This window comes from Entelurus aequoreus, linkage group LG15 (genome assembly GCF_033978785.1).
Source record: "Entelurus aequoreus isolate RoL-2023_Sb linkage group LG15, RoL_Eaeq_v1.1, whole genome shotgun sequence".
Taxonomy (NCBI): Eukaryota; Metazoa; Chordata; class Actinopteri; order Syngnathiformes; family Syngnathidae; genus Entelurus; species Entelurus aequoreus.
In genome coordinates this window covers 35,986,349-36,006,348 of record NC_084745.1, presented here as the reverse complement: position 1 = coordinate 36,006,348, position 20,000 = coordinate 35,986,349, and the positions used below count along the sequence as shown (strand labels likewise).

General features: G+C 39.2%; 1 protein-coding gene across 5 annotated transcripts in view; it reads right to left on the bottom strand.

Moving 5' to 3' along the window:
- ptprma (protein tyrosine phosphatase receptor type Ma) overlaps positions 1 to 20,000 on the bottom strand; it is a 106,411-nt gene that overhangs the window by 40,996 nt on the left and 45,415 nt on the right. For all 5 annotated transcript variants that reach the window (XM_062021340.1, XM_062021344.1, XM_062021341.1 and 2 more), the window contains exons 3-9: positions 16,189 to 16,359; positions 16,012 to 16,121; positions 15,622 to 15,700; positions 15,203 to 15,318; positions 14,116 to 14,290; positions 13,646 to 13,758; positions 13,357 to 13,537 (exon numbers count right to left, since the gene is read on the bottom strand). In XM_062021340.1, coding sequence (XP_061877324.1) covers positions 13,357 to 13,537; positions 13,646 to 13,758; positions 14,116 to 14,290; positions 15,203 to 15,318; positions 15,622 to 15,700; positions 16,012 to 16,121; positions 16,189 to 16,359 — 945 coding nt within the window. The remainder of the gene's footprint in view (positions 1 to 13,356; positions 13,538 to 13,645; positions 13,759 to 14,115; positions 14,291 to 15,202; positions 15,319 to 15,621; positions 15,701 to 16,011; positions 16,122 to 16,188; positions 16,360 to 20,000) is intronic.

The following is a 20,000-nucleotide window of genomic DNA, read 5'->3' as shown; positions in this document are numbered from 1 at the left end:
GCCAGGCTGGATAATCCCTGCACACATAGCAATTCTCTTAGAATAATATACAACTCACATAATGTTTTTTCTGCGTCAGAGGTGGACATGCATTTTACTGAAGTGGCAAACAATCTAAAAATTCCTGTCATATCAATTCCTAGATATGGTCGAAATTATTTAAAGTGCACTACGCATAATAAATGTAACATTATTAATATTGCTACTACGGATACTTTCAACAAAAACTCCTCAAAACAGCCCACTACCTATAATATGGGCTTTTTAAACATAAGGTCATTGTCTTCCAAAACGTTATTAGTTAATGAAGTCATTAGAGACAATAATCTTGATGTCGTTGGTCTAGCCGAGACCTGGCTCAAACCAGACAAATTTTTTGCGCTGGGTGAGGCGTCTCCTCCTGGCTATACAGAAACGCATATTGCCCGTCCCATTAAAAGGGGTGGGGGTGTTGCACTATTATACAACAAAAACTTTAGCCTTACCTCGGACCTAAATAATAAATATAACTCGTTTGAGGTGCTTACTGTGAGGTTTGTCACACCGCTGCCTCTGCACCTGGCTGTCATCTACCGCCCCCCAGGGCCCTATTCGGACTTTATCAATGAATTTTCAGAGTTCGTTGCTGATCTAGTGACGCACGCCGACAATATAATCATAATGGGAGACTTTAACATCCATATGAATACCCCATTGGACCCTCCATGCGTGGCGCTCCAGACTATAATTGATAGCTGTGGTCTTACACAAATAATAAATGAACTCACGCATCGCAACGGTAATACGATAGATCTAGTGCTTGTCAGGGGTGTCACCACCTCTAAAGTTACGATACTCCCGTACACTAAAGTAATGTCCGATCATTACCTTATAAAATTCGAAGTTCTGACTCATTGTCAACAAACTAATAATAATAATAATAACTACTATAGCAGCCGCAACATTAATGCTGCCACAACGACGACTCTTACTGACCTACTGCCTTCGGTAATGGCACCATTCCCAAATTATGTGGGCTCTATTGATAACCTCACTAACAGCTTTAACGACGCCCTGCGCGACACCATTGATAGTGTAGCACCGCTAAAGCTAAAAAGGGCCCCTAAAAGGCGTACCCCATGGTTTACAGAAGAAACTAAAGCCCAGAAATTATCATGTAGAAATGGAGTGATAGTTTAATAACTTATAAACGCATGCTTACCTCAGCTAAAGCTAAATATTACTCAAATCTCATCCACCTCGACAAAAATGATCCTAAATTTTTGTTAAGTACAGTAGCATCGCTAACCCAACAAGGGACTCCTCCCAGTAGCTCCACCCACTCAGCAGATGACTTTATGAATTTCTTTAATAAGAAAATTGAAGTAATTAGAAAAGAGATTAAAGACAATGCATCTCAGCTACAACTGGGTTCTATTAACACAGATACGACTGTATATACGACGGACATTGCCCTCCAAAATAGTTTCTCCCTCTTTGATGAAATAACATTGGAGGAATTGTTAAAATGTGTAAATGGGACAAAACAAACAACATGTTTACTTGACCCAATTCCTGGGAAACTTATCAAGGAGCTTTTTGTTTTATTAGGTCCATCAGTGTTAAATATTATAAACTTATCACTTTCCTCTGGTACTGTTCCCCTAGCATTCAAAAAAGCGGTTATTCATCCTCTACTCAAAAGACCTAACCTCGATCCTGACCTCATGGTGAACTACCGGCCGGTGTCCCACCTTCCGTTTATCTCGAAAATTCTCGAAAAAATTGTCGCACAGCAGCTAAATGAACACTTAGCGTCTAACAATCTCTGTGAACCTTTTCAATCCGGTTTCAGGGCAAATCACTCTACGGAGACAGCCCTCGCAAAAATGACTAATGATCTATTGCTAACGATGGATTCTGATGCGTCATCTATGTTGCTGCTTCTTGATCTTAGCGCCGCTTTCGATACTGTTGATCATAATATTTTATTAGAGCGTATCAAAACGCGTATTGGGATGTCAGACTTAGCCCTTGTCTTGGTTTAACTCTTATCTTACTGACAGGATGCAGTGTGTCTCCCATAACAATGTGACCTCGGACTATGTTAAGGTAACGTGCGGAGTTCCCCAGGGTTCGGTTCTTGGCCCTGCACTCTTTATTATTTACATGCTGCCGCTAGGTGACATCATACGCAAATACGGTGTTAGCTTTCACTGTTATGCGGATGACACCCAACTCTACATGCCCCTAAAGTTGACCAACACGCCGGATTGTAGTCAGCTGGAGGCGTGTCTTAATGATATTAAACAATGGATGTCCGCTAACTTTTTGCAACTCAACGCTAAGAAAACGGAAATGCTGATTATCGGTCCTGCTCAACACCGACATCTATTTAATAGTACCACCTTAACATTTGACAACCAAACAATTAAACAAGGCGACTCGGTAAAGAATCTGGGTATTATCTTCGACCCAACTCTCTCGTTTGAGTCACACATTAAGAGTGTTACTAAAACGGCCTTCTTTCATCTCCGTAATATCGCTAAAATTCGTTCCATTTTGTCTACAAGCGATGCTGAGATCATTATCCATGCGTTCGTTACATCTCGTCTCGATTACTGTAACGTTTTATTTTCGGGCCTCCCTATGTCTAGCATTAAAAGATTATAGATGGTACAAAATGCGGCTGCTAGACTTTTGACAAAAACAAGAAAGTTTGATCATATTACGCCTATACTGGCTCACTTGCACTGGCTTCCTGTGCACCTAAGATGCGACTTTAAGGTTTTACTACTTACGTATAAAATACTACACGGTCAAGCTCCTGCCTATCTTGCCGATTGTATTGTACCATATGTCCCGGCAAGAAATCTGCATTCAAAGAACTCCGGCTTATTAGTGATTCCCAGAGCCCAAAAAAAGTCTGCGGGCTATAGAGCGTTTTCTATTCGGGCTCCAATATTATGGAATGCCCTCCCGGTAAAAGTTAGAGATGCTACCTCAGTAGAAGCATTTAAGTCTCATCTTAAAACTCATTTGTATACTCTAGCCTTTAAATAGACTCCCTTTTTAGACCAGTTGATCTGCCGTTTCTTTTCTTTTCTTTTCTACTCTGCTCCGGGGTGGACCGCTAGCCTGTCCATCAGATGGGGACATCTCTACGCTGCTGACCCGTCTCCGCTCGGGATGGTTCCTGCTGGCCCCACCATGGACTGGACTTTCGCTGATGTGTTGGACTTTCACAATATTATGTCAGACCCACTCGACATCCATTGCTTTCGGTCTCCCCTAGAGGGGGGGGGGGGGGTTACCCACATATGCGGTCCTCTCCAAGGTTTCTCATAGTCATTCACATTGACGTCCCACTGGGGTGAGTTTTCCTTGCCCGTATGTGGGCTCTGTACCGAGGATGTCGTTGTGGCTTGTACAGCCCTTTGAGACACTTGTAATTTAGGGCTATATAAATAAACATTGATTGATTGATTGATATATATATATATATATATATATATATATATATATATATATATATATATATATATATATATATATATATATATATATATATATATATATATATATACACACATATATATATATATATATATATATACATATATATACAGACATACATATATATACAGATATATATACATACATATATACACACATATATATATATATATATATATATATATATATATACATATATATACAGACATACATATATATATATAGATATACATACATATATATACAGACATACATATATATATATAGATATACATACATACATACATACATACATACATACATACATACATACATACATACATACATACATACATACATATATATATATATATATATATATATATATATATATATATATATATATATATACATATATATACACATACATACATATATACAGTCGCGATAAATAGTTTACATACACTTGTAAAGAACATAATGTCATGGCTGTCTTGAGTTTCGAATACTTTCTACAACTCCTATTTTTTTTGTGATAGAGTGATTGGAGCACATAGTTGTTGGTTTTCTGACATGGACTTGTTTCTTCAGCATTGTCCACACATTTAAGTCAGGACCTTGGGAAGGCCATTCTAAAACCTTAATTCTAGCCTGATTAGCTATTCCTTTACCACTTTTGACGTGTGTTTGGGGTCATTGTCCTGTTGGAACACCCAACTGCGCCCAAGACCCAACATCCAGGCTGATGATTTTAGGTTGTTCTGAAGAATTTGGAGGTAATCCTCCTTTTTTATTGTCCCATTTAAAGCACCAGTTCTATTGGCAGCAAAACAGGCCCAGAGCAAAATACTACCACCACCATGCTTGACGGTAGGCCTGGTGTTCCTGGGATTAAAGGCCTCACCTTTTCTCCTCCAAACATATTGCTGGGTATTGTGGCCAAACAGCTACATTTTTGTTTTATCTGACCACAGAACTTTCTTATAGAAGGTCTTATCTTTGTCCATGCGATGTCAGATGAAACACAAATTTAGCTGTTTGGCCACAATCAATCAATGTTTACTTATATAGCCCTAAATCACAAATGTCTCAAAGGGCTGCACAAGCCACAATGACATCCTCGGCTCAGATCCCACATCAGGGCAAGAAAAAACTCAACCCAATGGGATGACAATGAGAAACTTTGGAGGGGACTGCAGATGTGGGGACCCCCCCGGGCGACCGGTGCAATGGACGTCGAGTGGATCTAGCATAATATTATAAGAGTCCACTCCATAGTGGATCTAACATAATAGTGTAAGAGTCCAGTCCACAGTGGGGCCAGCAGGAGATCATCTTGAGTGGAGACAAGTCAGCAGCGCAGAGACGTCCCCAACTGATGCACAGATGAGTGGTCCACCCTATGTGCCGACTTTGGACAGCTAGCGCTTCATTTGTGGTCACCACAATACACAGCAATATGTTTGGAGGAGAAAAGGTGAGGCCTTTAATCCCAGGAACACCATGCCTACCGTCAAGCATGGTGGTGGTAGTATTATGCTCTGGGCCTGTTTTGCTACCAGTGGAACTGGTGCTTTAAATGGGACAATTAAAAAAGAGGATTAACTCCAAATTATTCATGACAACCTAAATCATCAGCCTGGAGGTTGGGTCTTGGGCGCAGTTGGGTGTTCCAACAGGACAATGATCCAAAACATACGTCAAAAGTGGTAAAGGAATGGCTAAATCAGGCTAGAATTAAGGTTTTAGGATGGCCTTTCCAAAGTCCTGACAAACGTGTGGACAATGCTGAAGAAAGAAGTCCATGTCAGAAAACCAACAAATTTAGCTGAACTGCACCAATTTTGTCAAGACGAGTGGTCAAAAATCCAACCAGAAGCTTGCCAGAAGCTTGTGGATGGCTACCAAAAGCGCCTTATTGCAGTGAAACTTGCCAGGGGACATGTAACCAAATATTAACATTGCTGTATGTATACTTTTGACCCAAGAGATTCGGTCACATTTTCAGTAGACCCATAATAAATTCATATAAGAACCAAACTTCATGAATGTTTTTTGTGACCAACAAGTATGTGCTCCAATCACTCTATCACAAAAAAATAAGAGTTGTAGAAATTATTGGAAACTCAAGACAGCCATGACATTATGTTCTTTACAAGTGTATGTAAACTTTTGATCCCGACTGTACATATACATATATGTATATATATATATACACCTATATATATATATATATATATATATATATTTCTATAATATATACACACACACACACATATATATATATATATATATATATATATATATATATATATATATATATATATATATATATATATATATATATATATATATATATATATATATGTATTTCTATAATATATACACACACACACATATATATATATATATATATATATATATATATATATATATATATATATATATATATATATATATATATATATATATATATATATATATATATATATATATATATATATATATATATATATATATATTAGGGCTGCAACAACTAATCGATTAAATCGATTATAAAATTAGTTGGCGATTAATTTAGTCATCGATTCGTTGGATCTATGCTATGCGCATGCGCAGATGCTACATTTTTTTTAAAAATAAAATTTTTATTTAAGTAAACCTTTACTTATAAACTGCAACATTTACAAACAGCTGAGAAACAATAATCGCTATAAGGTGTGTGTGGGGGTGGTGGTGGGGGTGGGGGGTGGGGGGGGGGGGGGGTCGGGCGGGGTTTGGAGGTAGCGGGGTTGTTTATTGTAGCGTCCCGGAAGAGTTAGTGCGGCAAAGGGTTCTGGGTATTTGTTCTGTTGTGTTTATGTTGTGTTACTGTGCGGATGTTCTACCAAAATGTGTTTATCATTCTTGTTTGGTGTGGATTCACAGTGTGCCGTATATTTCTAACAATGTTAAAGTTGCTTATACGGCCACTCTCAGTGTAAACTGTATCGCTGTTGATGAAGTATGCTTTGCATTTACGTGTGTGTGTGCGTACAGGAGCCGCTCATATCTTGTGACTGGGCCGTCACGTTGTTAGAAGGGATGAAAAGCGGACGTGACGTCAGCTCGTAGAGGATGTTAAAAGTAGTGCCTGTAAGGCACGCCCCCAAGACTGTGGATTACGAGATATAATGACTGATGAACACCTGCGTTCGATAATGAAGGTTGCCTCAGCTCAAAGCCTGAGCCCCGACATTAATGAACTAGCATCCAAGAAAAGATGGCAGGTATCTGGCCCTGGGCACATCAGATTAGATCAGTGTGTTGCAAACTGAGCGGTTTAAAGTCCTGAATGGTTGGTTTATCCATTATTTTATTTTCAAATTTATTAGCCTTTGGAAAAAGTTAATGTCAATATTTACCTCAGAAGACTGCAAATAGAAAAGAGGCATTCAATTTTTATTTAAATTGTATTTGATATGCCATTGATATTTTTTAATTATTATTATTATTATTTGAAACTCGATTTTGCATGTCACTATACAGTTATATAAGCCTTGCTTGTAGAGATGTCCGATAATATCGGTCTGCCGATATTATCGGCCGATAAATGCGTTAAAATGTAATATCGGAAATTATCGGCATCGGTTTTTTTATTATCAGTTTAGTTTTTTTTGTTGTTTTTTTTTTGTTTGTTTTTTATTAAATCCACATAAAAAACACAAGATACACTTACAATTAGTGCACCAACCCACCCCATTTACACTCATTCACACAAAAGGGTTGTTTCTTTCTGTTATTAATATTCTGGTTCCTACATTATATATCAATATATATCAATACAGTCTGCAAGGGATACAGTCCGTAAGCACACATGATTGTGCGTGCTGCTGGTCCACTAATAATACTAACCTTTAACAGTTAATTTCACAAATTTTCATTAATTACTAGTTTCTATGTAACTGTTTTTATATTGTTTTACTTTCTTTTTTATTCAAGAAAATGTTTTTAATTTATTTATCTTATTTTATTTGATTAATTTTTAAAAAAAAGTACCTTATCTTCACCATACCTGGTTGTCCAAATTAGGCATAATAATGTGTTAATTCCACGACTGTATATATCGGTTGATATCGGTATCGTTTGATATCGGTATCGGTAATCAAAGAGTTGGACAATATCGGCATATCGGATATCGGCAAAAAGCCATTATCGGACATCCCTACTTGCTTGTTCAATATTTAATACAAAACTTGTTTGGGTCCCTATCAAAAAGGTTAATTTGTTCAACTTTGGCCCGCGGCTTTGTTCAGTTTTAAATTTTGGCCCACTCTGTATTTGAGTTTGACACCCCTGCTCTAGAGGAAAGCTCTATATAAGTATTATTCTCTTCACTTTACTTCATTTTATGCATTTGAAATCTGAAATAAATAGCTGACAATTGAGTTAACAGATCGAGGGTCCTCTATTGCAGTGGTCCCCAACCTTTTTGTAGCTGCTGAACGCTTGAAAATTTGTCCCACGGACCGGGGTTTTTTTTTTTTGTCATAAAGAAATACAATCATGTGTGCTTACGGACTGTATCCCTGCAGACTGTATTGATCTATATTGATATATAATGTAGGAACCAGAAATATTAATAACAGAAAGAAACAACCCTTTTGTGCTAATGAGTGTGAATATGTGTAAATGGGGGAGGGAGGTTTTTTGGGTTGGTGCACTAATTGTAAGTGTATCTTGTGTTTTTTATGTTGATTTAATTTTTTTTTTAAAATTAAAAATATATGTATTTTTATTTTATTTATTTTTTTAATTTCTTGTGCGGCCCGGTACCAATCGATCCACGGACCGGTACCGGGCCGTGGCCCGGTGGTTGGGGACCACTGCTCTATTGCACCCATTATGCCCTCTAAAAACACCCAGAAACCGCCAACAATACTCCATGTACATGTTGTGACCTGAATATTAATCAAATATGAGTGATATTGTTAGTATAGGCGCTAACACAGACGGCCTATTTTAGCGGCGCATTGATAGCAGTGAGCTAATACTAGTTTACGCTGCTATTGTTGACACACTGAGCCGGTGGCTGCTTCTGCTTCGTCTCAAACTTGGTAAAAGTTAATTCTAGATTTTAATTCATGCATGTCTGACCTGGTAGTAAATAAATGTGGCCATAGACCGAGAGGCTGGTCGACTTTGATACCCCCCGAGATGGCAAAAAAGACGCTTGTTGAGGCAGCGTTTTTTCAACTTTTTGTGAGGATTGCGATTGAATCGTCATCTAAAATATGTGAGCGTCCCGTCAGTCTGTATCCCAGCAGGAGTGGAAATATTACATTAGTCTTTGTTTTATTATGGTTTATTATAGTTAGTTTGTATGTTTAGCACCTAGCAATGCTGCTGATGCTATAGTGTTTCAATCATGCTACATCCGTGTAACACACAGCTTCTAAAATGTATTCCTCATCCCTCTTGAGTTCGGGCTCAAAAATATAAGGTTCTGGATTATCATTTTCCCCCAAAGTAATCGTTGTTGGCTCTCACAAAGTCTGCATGATTACATGATTAGCATTGTTGTTGATGGGTAAGGGATCTCTGGTTCCTAACTTTGTCACGGATCACGTGACTGGCTTCCTCATTATCTCTCAAAATGGCTCGAGAATCTCTGTGAGATTGATACTATTTCTAACATATCTATTTACTGGTACATTTTGTCTTTTGTTGTCATAAATCAGATATATATGATAATAGCTTCATTATAGAGGCAACTTGTTTTTCCATTTTACTTGTACTTTAACTGACTTTTGCTAAAGTTTATTTACGAGTCAGAATGCATAAAACCAAGAAAAACATTTGTTCTTGTCCTACATAAGGATTGTGGGCAAAATTTGACGAAAAAGTGCAGTTCCCCTTAAAAGACAATAATTATTTATCACCTACATTTTAGCTATGTGATTAACAATAAATATGTTACTTATATTTAGATATACATATAGACTTATATTTTCTGTTGCAAAATTGTTCTGTTGGTGACAAAAATAATATTTTGGAATGAAACATACATTATGTTGCACATGTTCCTATTCATTTTGTCATTTAAAGGCAAAGTTTTTGTTCAGATTGGCCGCTTTGAAGAAGAAAAAGACACGCCGTCGGCCGTTTGAAGGTGACTCGGCGAGGAGGAGGAGGAGGTTTAATTTTTCATTTACAGCAGATTTGATCTGAGCTCGACGCGGCGATGAAGCCGATGATGAGGAGGAGGAGCAGCACAAGTGATGGATGACCTCCGCGAGCATGTCACTCAAACAAACACGTTCCAGATAGAAAGGGATGGAATATCCAAAGTGCGCACACACACACACACGCACACACTCAGATCCAATTGAAAGAGTCGCAATGATACAAATAAAAATAGAGATCGAGATGTAAAAGGTCTAAAAAGCTTTGGAATGTTTGCTAGACGAGTCGAGCGTGAAAATGTGAAGTGCAAAAAAGAATGAAAGTGAAATATTGATACGGAATATTCTAAAAGCCTGGACAAACAACGCACAGACTTTAATGGATGTTAACACACGCGTGTGTCACTGGGTGTGTTTTTTGTGGAAGATTCAGATTTTATTCTCAAAATGGTGGAAATATTTGCTTTTGAAAATAATAACTTATGTTTTCCGCTGCTTATTTTTAAGGAAAATTAATAATTTTGCCTTTTATCAATAGTAATATTTATTACAAAATGATATCTTTTAAGTGATTTAAAGGCCTACTGAAACCCACTACTACCGACCACGCAGTCTGATAGTTTATATATCAATGATGAAATCTTAACATTGCAACACATGCCAATACGGCCGGGTTAACTTCCATCCATCCATTTTCTACCGCTTATTCCCTTCGGGGTCACGGGAGCCTATCTCAGCTACAATCGGGCGGAAGGCGGGGTACACCCTGGACAAGTCGCCACCTCATCGCAGCGCCAACACAGATAGACAGACAACATTCACACTCACATTCACACACTAGGGCCAAATTAGTGTTGCCAATCAACCTATCCCCAGGTGCGTGTCTTTGGAGGTGGGAGGAAGCCGGAGTACCCGGAGGGAACCCATGCAGTCACGGGGAGGACATGCAAACTCCACACAGAAAGATCCCGAGCCCGGGATTGAACTCACGACTACTCAGGACCTTCGTATTGTGAGGCAGACGCACTAACACCTCTGCCACCGTGCTGCCCGCCGGGTTAACTTATAAAGTGCAATTTTAAATTTCCTGCGAAACTTCCGGTTGAAAACGTCTATGTATGATGACGTATGCGCGTGACGTCGACGGTTGAAACGGAAGTATTCGGACACAATGTATCCCAATACAAACAGCTCTGTTTTCATCACAAAATTCCACAGTATTATGGACATCTGTGTTGTTGAATCTTTTGCAATTTGTTTAATGAACAATGGAGACTGCAAAGAAGAAAGCTGTAGGTGGGATCGGTGTATTAGCGGCTGGCTGTCGTGCTATCTGGCGCTAGCCGCCGACCGCATCGATGATCGGGTGAAGTCCTTCGTCGCGCCGTCGATCGCTGGAACGCAGGTGAGTACGGGTGTTGATGAGCAGATGAGGGTTGGCGTAGGTGGAGCGCTAATGTTTTTATCATAGCTCTGACGAGGTCCCGTAGCTAAGTTAGCTTCAATGGCGTCGTTAGCAACAGCATTGCTAGGCTTCGACAGGCGGCACAGCATTAACCGTGTAGTTACAGGTCCAGAGTTTGGTTCGGTGTCTCCTGATAGTAGTATTGTTGATCTTCTGTCTATCCTTCCAGTCAGGGGCTTATTTCTTTTGTTTCTATCTGCATTTAAGCACGATGCTATCACGTTAGCTCCGTAGCTAAAGTGCTTCACCGATGTATTGTCGTGGAGATAAAAGTCACTGTGAATGTCCATTTCGCGTTCTCGACTCTCATTTTCAAGAGGATATAGTATCCGAGGTGGTTTAAAATACAAATCCGTGATCCACAATAGAAAAAGGAGAAAGTGTGGAATCCAATGAGCCCTTTTACCTAATTTACGGTCAGAGCGAAAAAAAACACGTCCTGCACTGCACTCTAGTCCTTCACTCTCACGTTCCTCATCCACGAATCTTTCATCCTCGCTCAAATTAATGGGGTAATCGTTGCTTTCTCGGTCCGAATCGCTCTCGCTGCTGGTGTAAACAATGGGGAAATGTTAGGAGCCTTTCAACCTGCGACGTCACGCTACTTCCGGTACAGGCAAGGCTTTTTTTATCAGCGACCAAAAGTTGCGAACTTTATCGTCGATGTTCTCTACTAAATCCTTTCAGCAAAAATATGGCAATATCGTGAAATGATCAAGTATGACACATAGAATGGATCTGCTATCCCCGTTTAAATTAAAACAATTAATTTCAGTAGGCCTTTAACTACATGAAAAAACTTTTTTTTAAATTTCCAATTCCATTTACAAATTTTGGATTAAAAAATTAATGTAATGTAAATTTTATGTTTTTCTGTCTATCTGGAAATACGCTGTTTGATGGCTTCAAATAATGACAAAACAGTAATGTTAAAAAAATCAACATTGTTAGTCTTTTCTGACTGCTTTACTGCATTGTTTCAAGCAGAATTGATTCTTTGTGCGTCCATTTCGACAAAAGAAGTTTATGCAAGTTTTTTTTTTGCAAGTGGCATCACACTGAGTCGCCTCCATGGGCTTAAAGTCACAAAGCTTGTTTGATGGACACACTAATTCATTATTTAACACACACAAACTGTATAATTCATCCGCAGTAGGATGAATAAATAAAAGTGACTTGATGACAGACGAGTGTTATCAGAGCGTAAATCATCACGCTGAGTGTGTGTGTGTGTGTGTGTGTGTGTGTGTGTGTGTGTGTGTGTGCGCGTCTGTGTGTGTGTGAGTGACACACCAGTCGTCGCCCCATACACACACACACACAACCACACACATCTTTCACTTGTATCTTTTGGGTTTCCTGCGTAGGCTCCCAGAGGGCCGTTTGTTTACGGCTGCACAGTCCTGAGGGGCGGAGCTTACAGGAGAGCAACCAACGCGGTGACAGATGTTCTTTCATCTAGAACCATCAGAACTTGACAACGTTCTCCACTGCGGCCCGTGTACACGTGTGTGTGTGTGTGTGTGTGTGTGTGTGTGTTCAAGCCTGACACCGTCTTACGAATAAACATTCTCATTTCATAAAGAAATAAATAAAAGAATGGTGCTTAAAAAGATCATAAACAACACTGGTGTGGATCGATAATTAGCTGTTAATTGCTGTTTTTAACACACACGCTGATGTGTACACTGCTGCCATTAGAGGCTAATGAGCACAGAGCTAACAAAGCCTCATCTGCCTCACAGTTTTAATGACCTCATCGCTAACCATTAGCCACCTGATGAGCTCTGCTAACTTGCTACTAAAGTATGCTAATGTAATGAGCAAACAAAGGCTAGCACAGCATGTTAATGTACAATATCTGTCAAAAGTCGGTACAACCCTCACATTTTTGTCAGCAGTTATTCCAGTATATTTCCTCAAATGACAACATAAGAGGAAGTAAACATAAATGTGCTTTACAGCAGTCAGTGTACAGCTTGTATAACAGTACATATTTACTATGCACCGACAATGAGTCAACATGCAAATGAGAGTAATGTGTCTTGCCTACAGTCAAGCATGGTCTGGAGGTGCATGAGTGCTGCCAGCACTCGGGCGCTGTGGTTCATTAAGGACCTCGACTACTCTAATTTGTATCCAATTTTCATTTCTGTATTGTCCCTTAAATAGCTACACGATGGATGGTGAAATTTGTGGTGTGTACTCACTTTTGGCAGATACTGCAATGCTGTTCTCTGATTTGTCGCTTACCTGCACACTTTGTGCGAGCCCGCAGAGGCGGCCCAGGGTTCCCTGTGCCTCCCTCCAGGGGTCTGGTGAGCAGAACGCTGATCTCGTACTCCGTGTCAGGGTCCAGGTGTCCGATCTTGTGGGTGGGCTTGTCCACAGGTGTGGTGTCAATCAACATGCCCGCCATGGTGCGGTATTCCACCTTGAAAAAAAACAAACACCCACATATTCCACAGTCAGGAGAGGCTAAGAAATGAGAGGTCTTTCGAGTCCAAATGGTCCTGTGGAGGTTCTAGACTTGTCCACTCACCTCTCTCTCTATAATTGGACCGTCTCCATTGATGGAGTTGGCGTTGAGTTGGATCCACAGGTACGTGGCACCCACTGCTGTTAGCTGAGGGGGGGCGATGGGGACTGGCGGCTCTGAGGGACAGACACAACCAGGATGAATCTCAACACACGCACAAACACTTTTTTTGGCCTCTCCTAACAAGGGAAGGAAGGAGTTAACGAGTTAATTAATATTCGTGACCTTCGGCGAGTCACGGTAGACCTGGAATTTATTACCCACAATCCCCGGTGGTGCTGCTCTACTTCCTCCTGACCCACTTCACACACACACACACACAGACACGTACAATAAGTGTGTAAGTGTGTGTATCACATTCATGCAGATATCACAGAGCTTTGAGTGTAGAGAGTAATCACACTTCACTAAAATTAACAAGCTTTGAAAAACTTTTGCTCAAACTTATCAACATCAACAAAGACAATGCTTACGTTTGACAGTGAGGTCAGCGTACGAGGAAACGCCTACGCCGCGATCCGATTGGCCGATGCATCGATAGCGTCCGGAGTCGCCTTTGGTGGTGTTGTCCACGTCGAAGGTGGCTACGTAACGCCGCGAGTTGACAGGCTTGGTTTCCCTGACAATGGCTTGACGGCCGTTCATACCCTAGACATAAGCGAACAAATGATGATGATAACCATAGATCAGTGCCATTTAAGTACTGAAAAACATTTTGAGCCCCATATTTTAAGAAAGTTAGGGAGTAGGGGCTAGACCAGTGGTTCTTAACCTTGTTGGAGGTACCGAACCCCACCAGTTTCATATGCGCATTCACCGAACATTTCTTTAGTGAAAAACAAAATGTTTTTTTTTTTCAAATTCAAGACAAAGTTATATGTTTTTGGTAACACTTTAGTATGGGGAACATATTCTAAGTAACAAAGACTTAATTTACAGTTTTTTGGACACTAAGGGAACATATTCTAAGTAACAAAGACTTCATTTAGAGTTATTTGGTAAGGGTTAGAGGGTTAGGGCCAGGGTTAGATGGTTAGGGTTAAAAAAAGGCCATGCCGAATAAGGCATTAATAAGTACTTAATAATGACCAGTTAAGAGCCAATATGTTACTGATTTGCATGTTAATAAGCAACTAATTAATGGTGACTATGTTACCCATACTAAATTGTTACCATGTTTTTTTACTGGTGCACAAAATGAACCGTGCATGAACATCACCTTGTTCAAAGAACAAAACCAACACAGTGCATAAACTCACAACAAATTACACACTTGCAAATCAGTGTGACTTCTGCTGTTGCCGTATCTGTAATACGCCGATAGGGAGAAGTTTTTATTTACAGGATGAGTCGGGAGTGTCTTGACCTCCGCCGAACCCCTGAGCCCGACTCACCGAACCCCTAGGGTTCGATCGAACCCAGGTTAAGAACCACTGGGCTAGACAATTTCTGCAAAAACGCTGGTCAAAAATCCTTTAAAATGAAGAGCGCTCTGCAACAACAATATGACAGGAGCACACTGCTGTTTTTTAGGACCGGAGCTCGGTACGCGATGCGTACCTGCAGGAAGAGTTGCACATTGCTCTGAGGGCGTCCGTTGACGGTGCACGCAAACATGGCCGTCTGTCCCGCGTTCACTTCCACACCTTTGATGTGCAAGAAGTGAGGCGTGCTCACTTATGACACAAAAACACATACGGGGCAAAGGTCACACAAATATCATGCCTAACTGATATCAATCTGTTGTGTTCACGTGAGTGTGTGTTTGTGTGTGTGTGTGTGTGTGTGTGTTTGTGTTGACATGAAAGTAGATTTTGGAATGAGAACATCAAAGCCCAGGCTAATCAATTTACATGCTAATGAACTCCCCTGTCTTAACACACACACACACACAACACAGTGACCTTAATTCTTTGATGCGCACGATAACGTTGTTATCCAATCAAGCACCGAGGAGGGGGTCTAGTGTGTGTACTTACTGCACTGGTGTCCCTGCAGTGTGATGTCTCTGATGGCCACGCCCCCTCTGTGACCGCTGCTGACAGCCTCGAACACAACCTGATTAGCCAAAAAATACCATTGATAACAACAACAACACTGTCGCTACAACAACAACAGCAGAGGTAAGTGTGAATGTCCAAATGTAAAGTACATTACAGCTTTGTTACCAAGTACACAAACAAACTTCCAGCCCTCCATCTTTGTTTTCTTTGCCACTCAAACAGGAGTTGACTCTTATTGTGACAGTTAATTAAACACCTGCTGTTGTGATCTGTAAGTGTGTTCCTCTAAAAAGTTATTTTAATTACTCCCTGCCTGTCTGTGTGTGTGTGTGTGTGAGTGTGTGTGTGTGTGTGTGTGTATCTTGCCTGGTAGTAATTAGGCCAGAAGGTGGACACAGCAAGCTCCACCCCTTTCCAGGTGTGCTGGGCGGGGCCAGACGAGTTAAAGACAGGAACACCCAGAGGACTGTTGTTCTCTGTAGCAAACACAAACAAATGTTAGTATCTGTGGAGACCTCCTGGTCCACCCCACTGTGTGCGTACCTTTGACGTAGATGTTAAGCGTGGCTGCCATGGCTCCCTCACGCTCTGCCACCTGATAGAACATGAAGTTGATGCAGTGCGTGTCGTTCTCTTTGAGTGGCGGCAGCAGCAGATGGGCGCGTTGGCCGCTATAGCGACCCGTCATGTTCACGTACAGGAAAGGGGAGGAGCCTGGACAGAGGTTGTGAGTCACCGCCTTGACACAAAAAGCTATAGCTAGCGGGGGAAGTTCACCACCTGACGCATACATTGGTTTGTGTAAGCCAGGGGTCACCAACCTTTTTGAAACCAAGGGCTACTTCTTGGGTACTGATTAATGCGAAGGGCTACCAGTTAGATACACACTTAAATAAATTGCCAGAAGTAGCCAATTTGCTCAATTTACCTTTAACTCTGTTATTATTAATAATTAATGATATTTATCTTTGTGGAAACACTGATCATCTTAATGATTTCTCACAATAAATATATATAGAAACATAAATATCAATATGCAACACTTTATTTTTATATTTTCTCTAAGTGCACATTTTTCAAATTGAACATTTTCAAATGATCACTTCTAAGACAGTCTTGTGAAATCACAATATCCCATTTTAACTAGCTAGCCACTAACATTTTTTAACAAATCATGAATTACTTTGCACCATGTTTGTACAAATAATAACTCATGTAAAATACAAAAGTAAACTCTCAAATTTTTAAATCATGTCACACTTTGAACTGGACACCAAATCTGTTATCTGTTTCTTTGTCAGTTAGTGGGAAGCCTGGCATTGCATGCTGTTAACTAGTGTGTTGTACTCTGGTGTGTAACTTGACACTGCAACTCTGAGTGAGTCTTGCAGATGTGCATCAGTGAGGCGTGTTCTGTGTTTGTTCTTGATGAAGTTCATGTCAGAAAAGGCTGATTCACAAAGATAAGATTTTTCCTCATTGTTTACGGAACCTTCTTAATCTTTTGGACATATTTTCACAGCAATCTGGCCTTAAGCTTAATTATGATGAATGTAAAATGTTAAGGATCGGAAATCTAAAGGGAACGTCCTTTCGAATGGAATGCAAAGTGCCTGTTTTGTGGACAGATGGACCAGTTAACATACTTGGTGTTGTTGTCCCAGAAAATCTGGAAGATCTAGGCTCAGTAAATTATGATAATCGACTAAGAAAGCTGGACAAAATTATGCAATTATGGAAAGGGAAATCCCTAACCTTGTATGGTAAAATGTCTATTGCCAACTCGTTAATTATTCCTCAATTTATTTATTTGTTTTTGTCATTACCAGCTCCATCACAAAACTTTTTTAAGATTTATGAGCGCAGGGTCTTCGATTTTGTCTGGAACGGCAAACCAGAAAAGATTAAAAGAAAGGTTTTGTACAAAGAGTATGAATATGGGGGCCTGAAACTTCTCAACCTTGAAGCTATGTGTCTGTCTTTAAAAGCATCAATTGTTCCAAAGATGTATTTAAACATTGAGTGGTACACAAATGTCCTGTTGGACAAAAAACATGTACTGTATCAAAAGAAAGTGATCCCCTCCCAGAGAGTCTGCTGGGAAACATGGCGGGGTTCATAAAGGAAACAATCCACTCATAGTGGTGTTTTCAATTTTATGTGCCAGAAAAAAGAGACGATATTTTGCAGCAGTTAATATGGATGAACTCTAATATTGTAATATATGGAAAGCCTTTCTTTTGGAAAAATATGTTTGAAAGAGGAATCATTTTTGTCAATGATATTATCAATGAGAATGGTAAAATTATGAAGTATGATGAATTTAGAGCTATGTATGTTGATGCTTGCTCAAGCTTTTCATTTTATCAACTAACTGGAGTAATTGGGAAAAGATGGAAATAAATAATTAATTATGGAACTATTAAATTATTAGTTTGTAAACCTCTAATAAGAAATTCTAGTTGGCAAAAAGGAACTAAAATAAATAGAAAAATATATAATTTTTATTTAATAAAGAAATCTTTGAAGGCTGCCTCATACAACACAAATGGAAAATGGGATGACTTTTTTGACTGCCCGTTGCCATGGGATGCCATATTCAAACTAATCTATAAAACCACTATCGATGTGCAAAATCGTTATTTTCAAATTAAAATTATTTATAACTTCTTACCCACAGGGAAAATGTTAAAATTATGGAATATGACAGAGTCAGATGATTGCCGATTTTGTTGTCAGGAGCCTGAATCCACCCTGCATTTGTTTTGGTATTGTCATATTGTGTCTTTGTTTTGGGTGGAAGTTGAAAAAATGTGTTTAAGGATTGGTTTGTTTATGAAGCTTAATGTGGTTTCTGTTATTTTAGGAGAGTTCATTGACAATCATGATTTAGTCAATTTAATTATAGTACTCGGTAAAATGTTTATTTTTAAGGCCAAAAACAGATATTCACTTAGCATTACTTTCTTTAAAACATTTATTCAGTATTTTCTAACTTTAGAAAGTTACATGGTTGAAAACGATAATGATGCCAAAAAACATTAAAAAATAGATGAGAAGTCCTCAAAGGCTTATTTTGAAAGTATAATTATGTTTATAGATTATATGATATATGTTGTTGTGTTCCCTAATTTGAGTGACCTGGACATAATCTGGACTGTACATAAATGCTTATTTTGATAATGTAATTTTGTTTATAAATGCACTGTTGTGTTCCCTAATTTTTTTCTGTGTACATGAATGAAGGTGTGTGTTGCTGAGTCCGACTTGGACATTATCTGGACTGGGCCTGGTTTAAAAAACCCTTTAAACAAATCTAATATCATTGACAACCTGGTCTGTTGAAGATAAGGCCCTTTTTTTAAAAATAAAATAAAATAAGATAAATAAATAAAAAACATTTTCTTGGATAAAAAAGAAAGTAAAACAATATAAAAATAATTACATAAAAAAATAGTAATTAATGAAAATGTTAGTGGACCAGCAGCCTATACAATCATGTGTGCTTCAGGGACTGTGTCCCTTGCAGATGTGTTGTCTATGTTGTGGGAACCAGAATATTGGTAGCAGAAAGAAATTACCCCTTTTGTGTGAGTGGGTGTGGATGAGTGTGCATGGGGGAGGTTGTTTGGGTTGATGCACTGATTGAAAGTGTATATTGTGTTTTTTCTATGTAGATTTAATTTAAAAAAAAAAAAAAAAAAAATTTTTTTTTAAATTTTTTTTTTTTTTTTTTTTTTTTTTTTTTTTTTTTTTTAGAACAGGCCCGCGGGCGACTCATCCGGTCCTTACGGGCGACCTGGTGCCCGCGGGCACCGCGTTGGTGACCCCTGGTGTAAGCTAACTCTTTTACTACTGAACCGTTGCACACAAAAGGGTGAAAATGTGTGAAAACATGCACCCCCACTGTGTTGTATGTGCACTCTACAAAATACCAACTGGAACTTATAAATGTTTAGCCGAATAACCACCGAATTCGGTGCACACATTTTTGGGGACTGACAAGCATGTGTTTAAAATTGATGAAATAAGCAAGATTGGCTGAAAAAATGGGACAAAAACATATCGCCAACTACAGTAAGTTCCGGACTATAAGCCGCTACTTTTTTCAAAAATTTTGCACCCTGCGGCTTCTAAGAAGGTTTGGATAAATTATGGATTTTTCTTCACTGACGGCAATAATAAAGATAATATTATAAAAAAATACAAGCAAAAACACAGACAGGGTGTTTTATTGTTTGTGCTATGGTGCCATCTTTTGGACGAATATGCTCACTGCAGGTGCTACAGTGTCCTTCCATTTATCGGTAGTGCTTTTTCTCCTAACTTGAGTACTGTTTAGTCTTCTAGCCGTG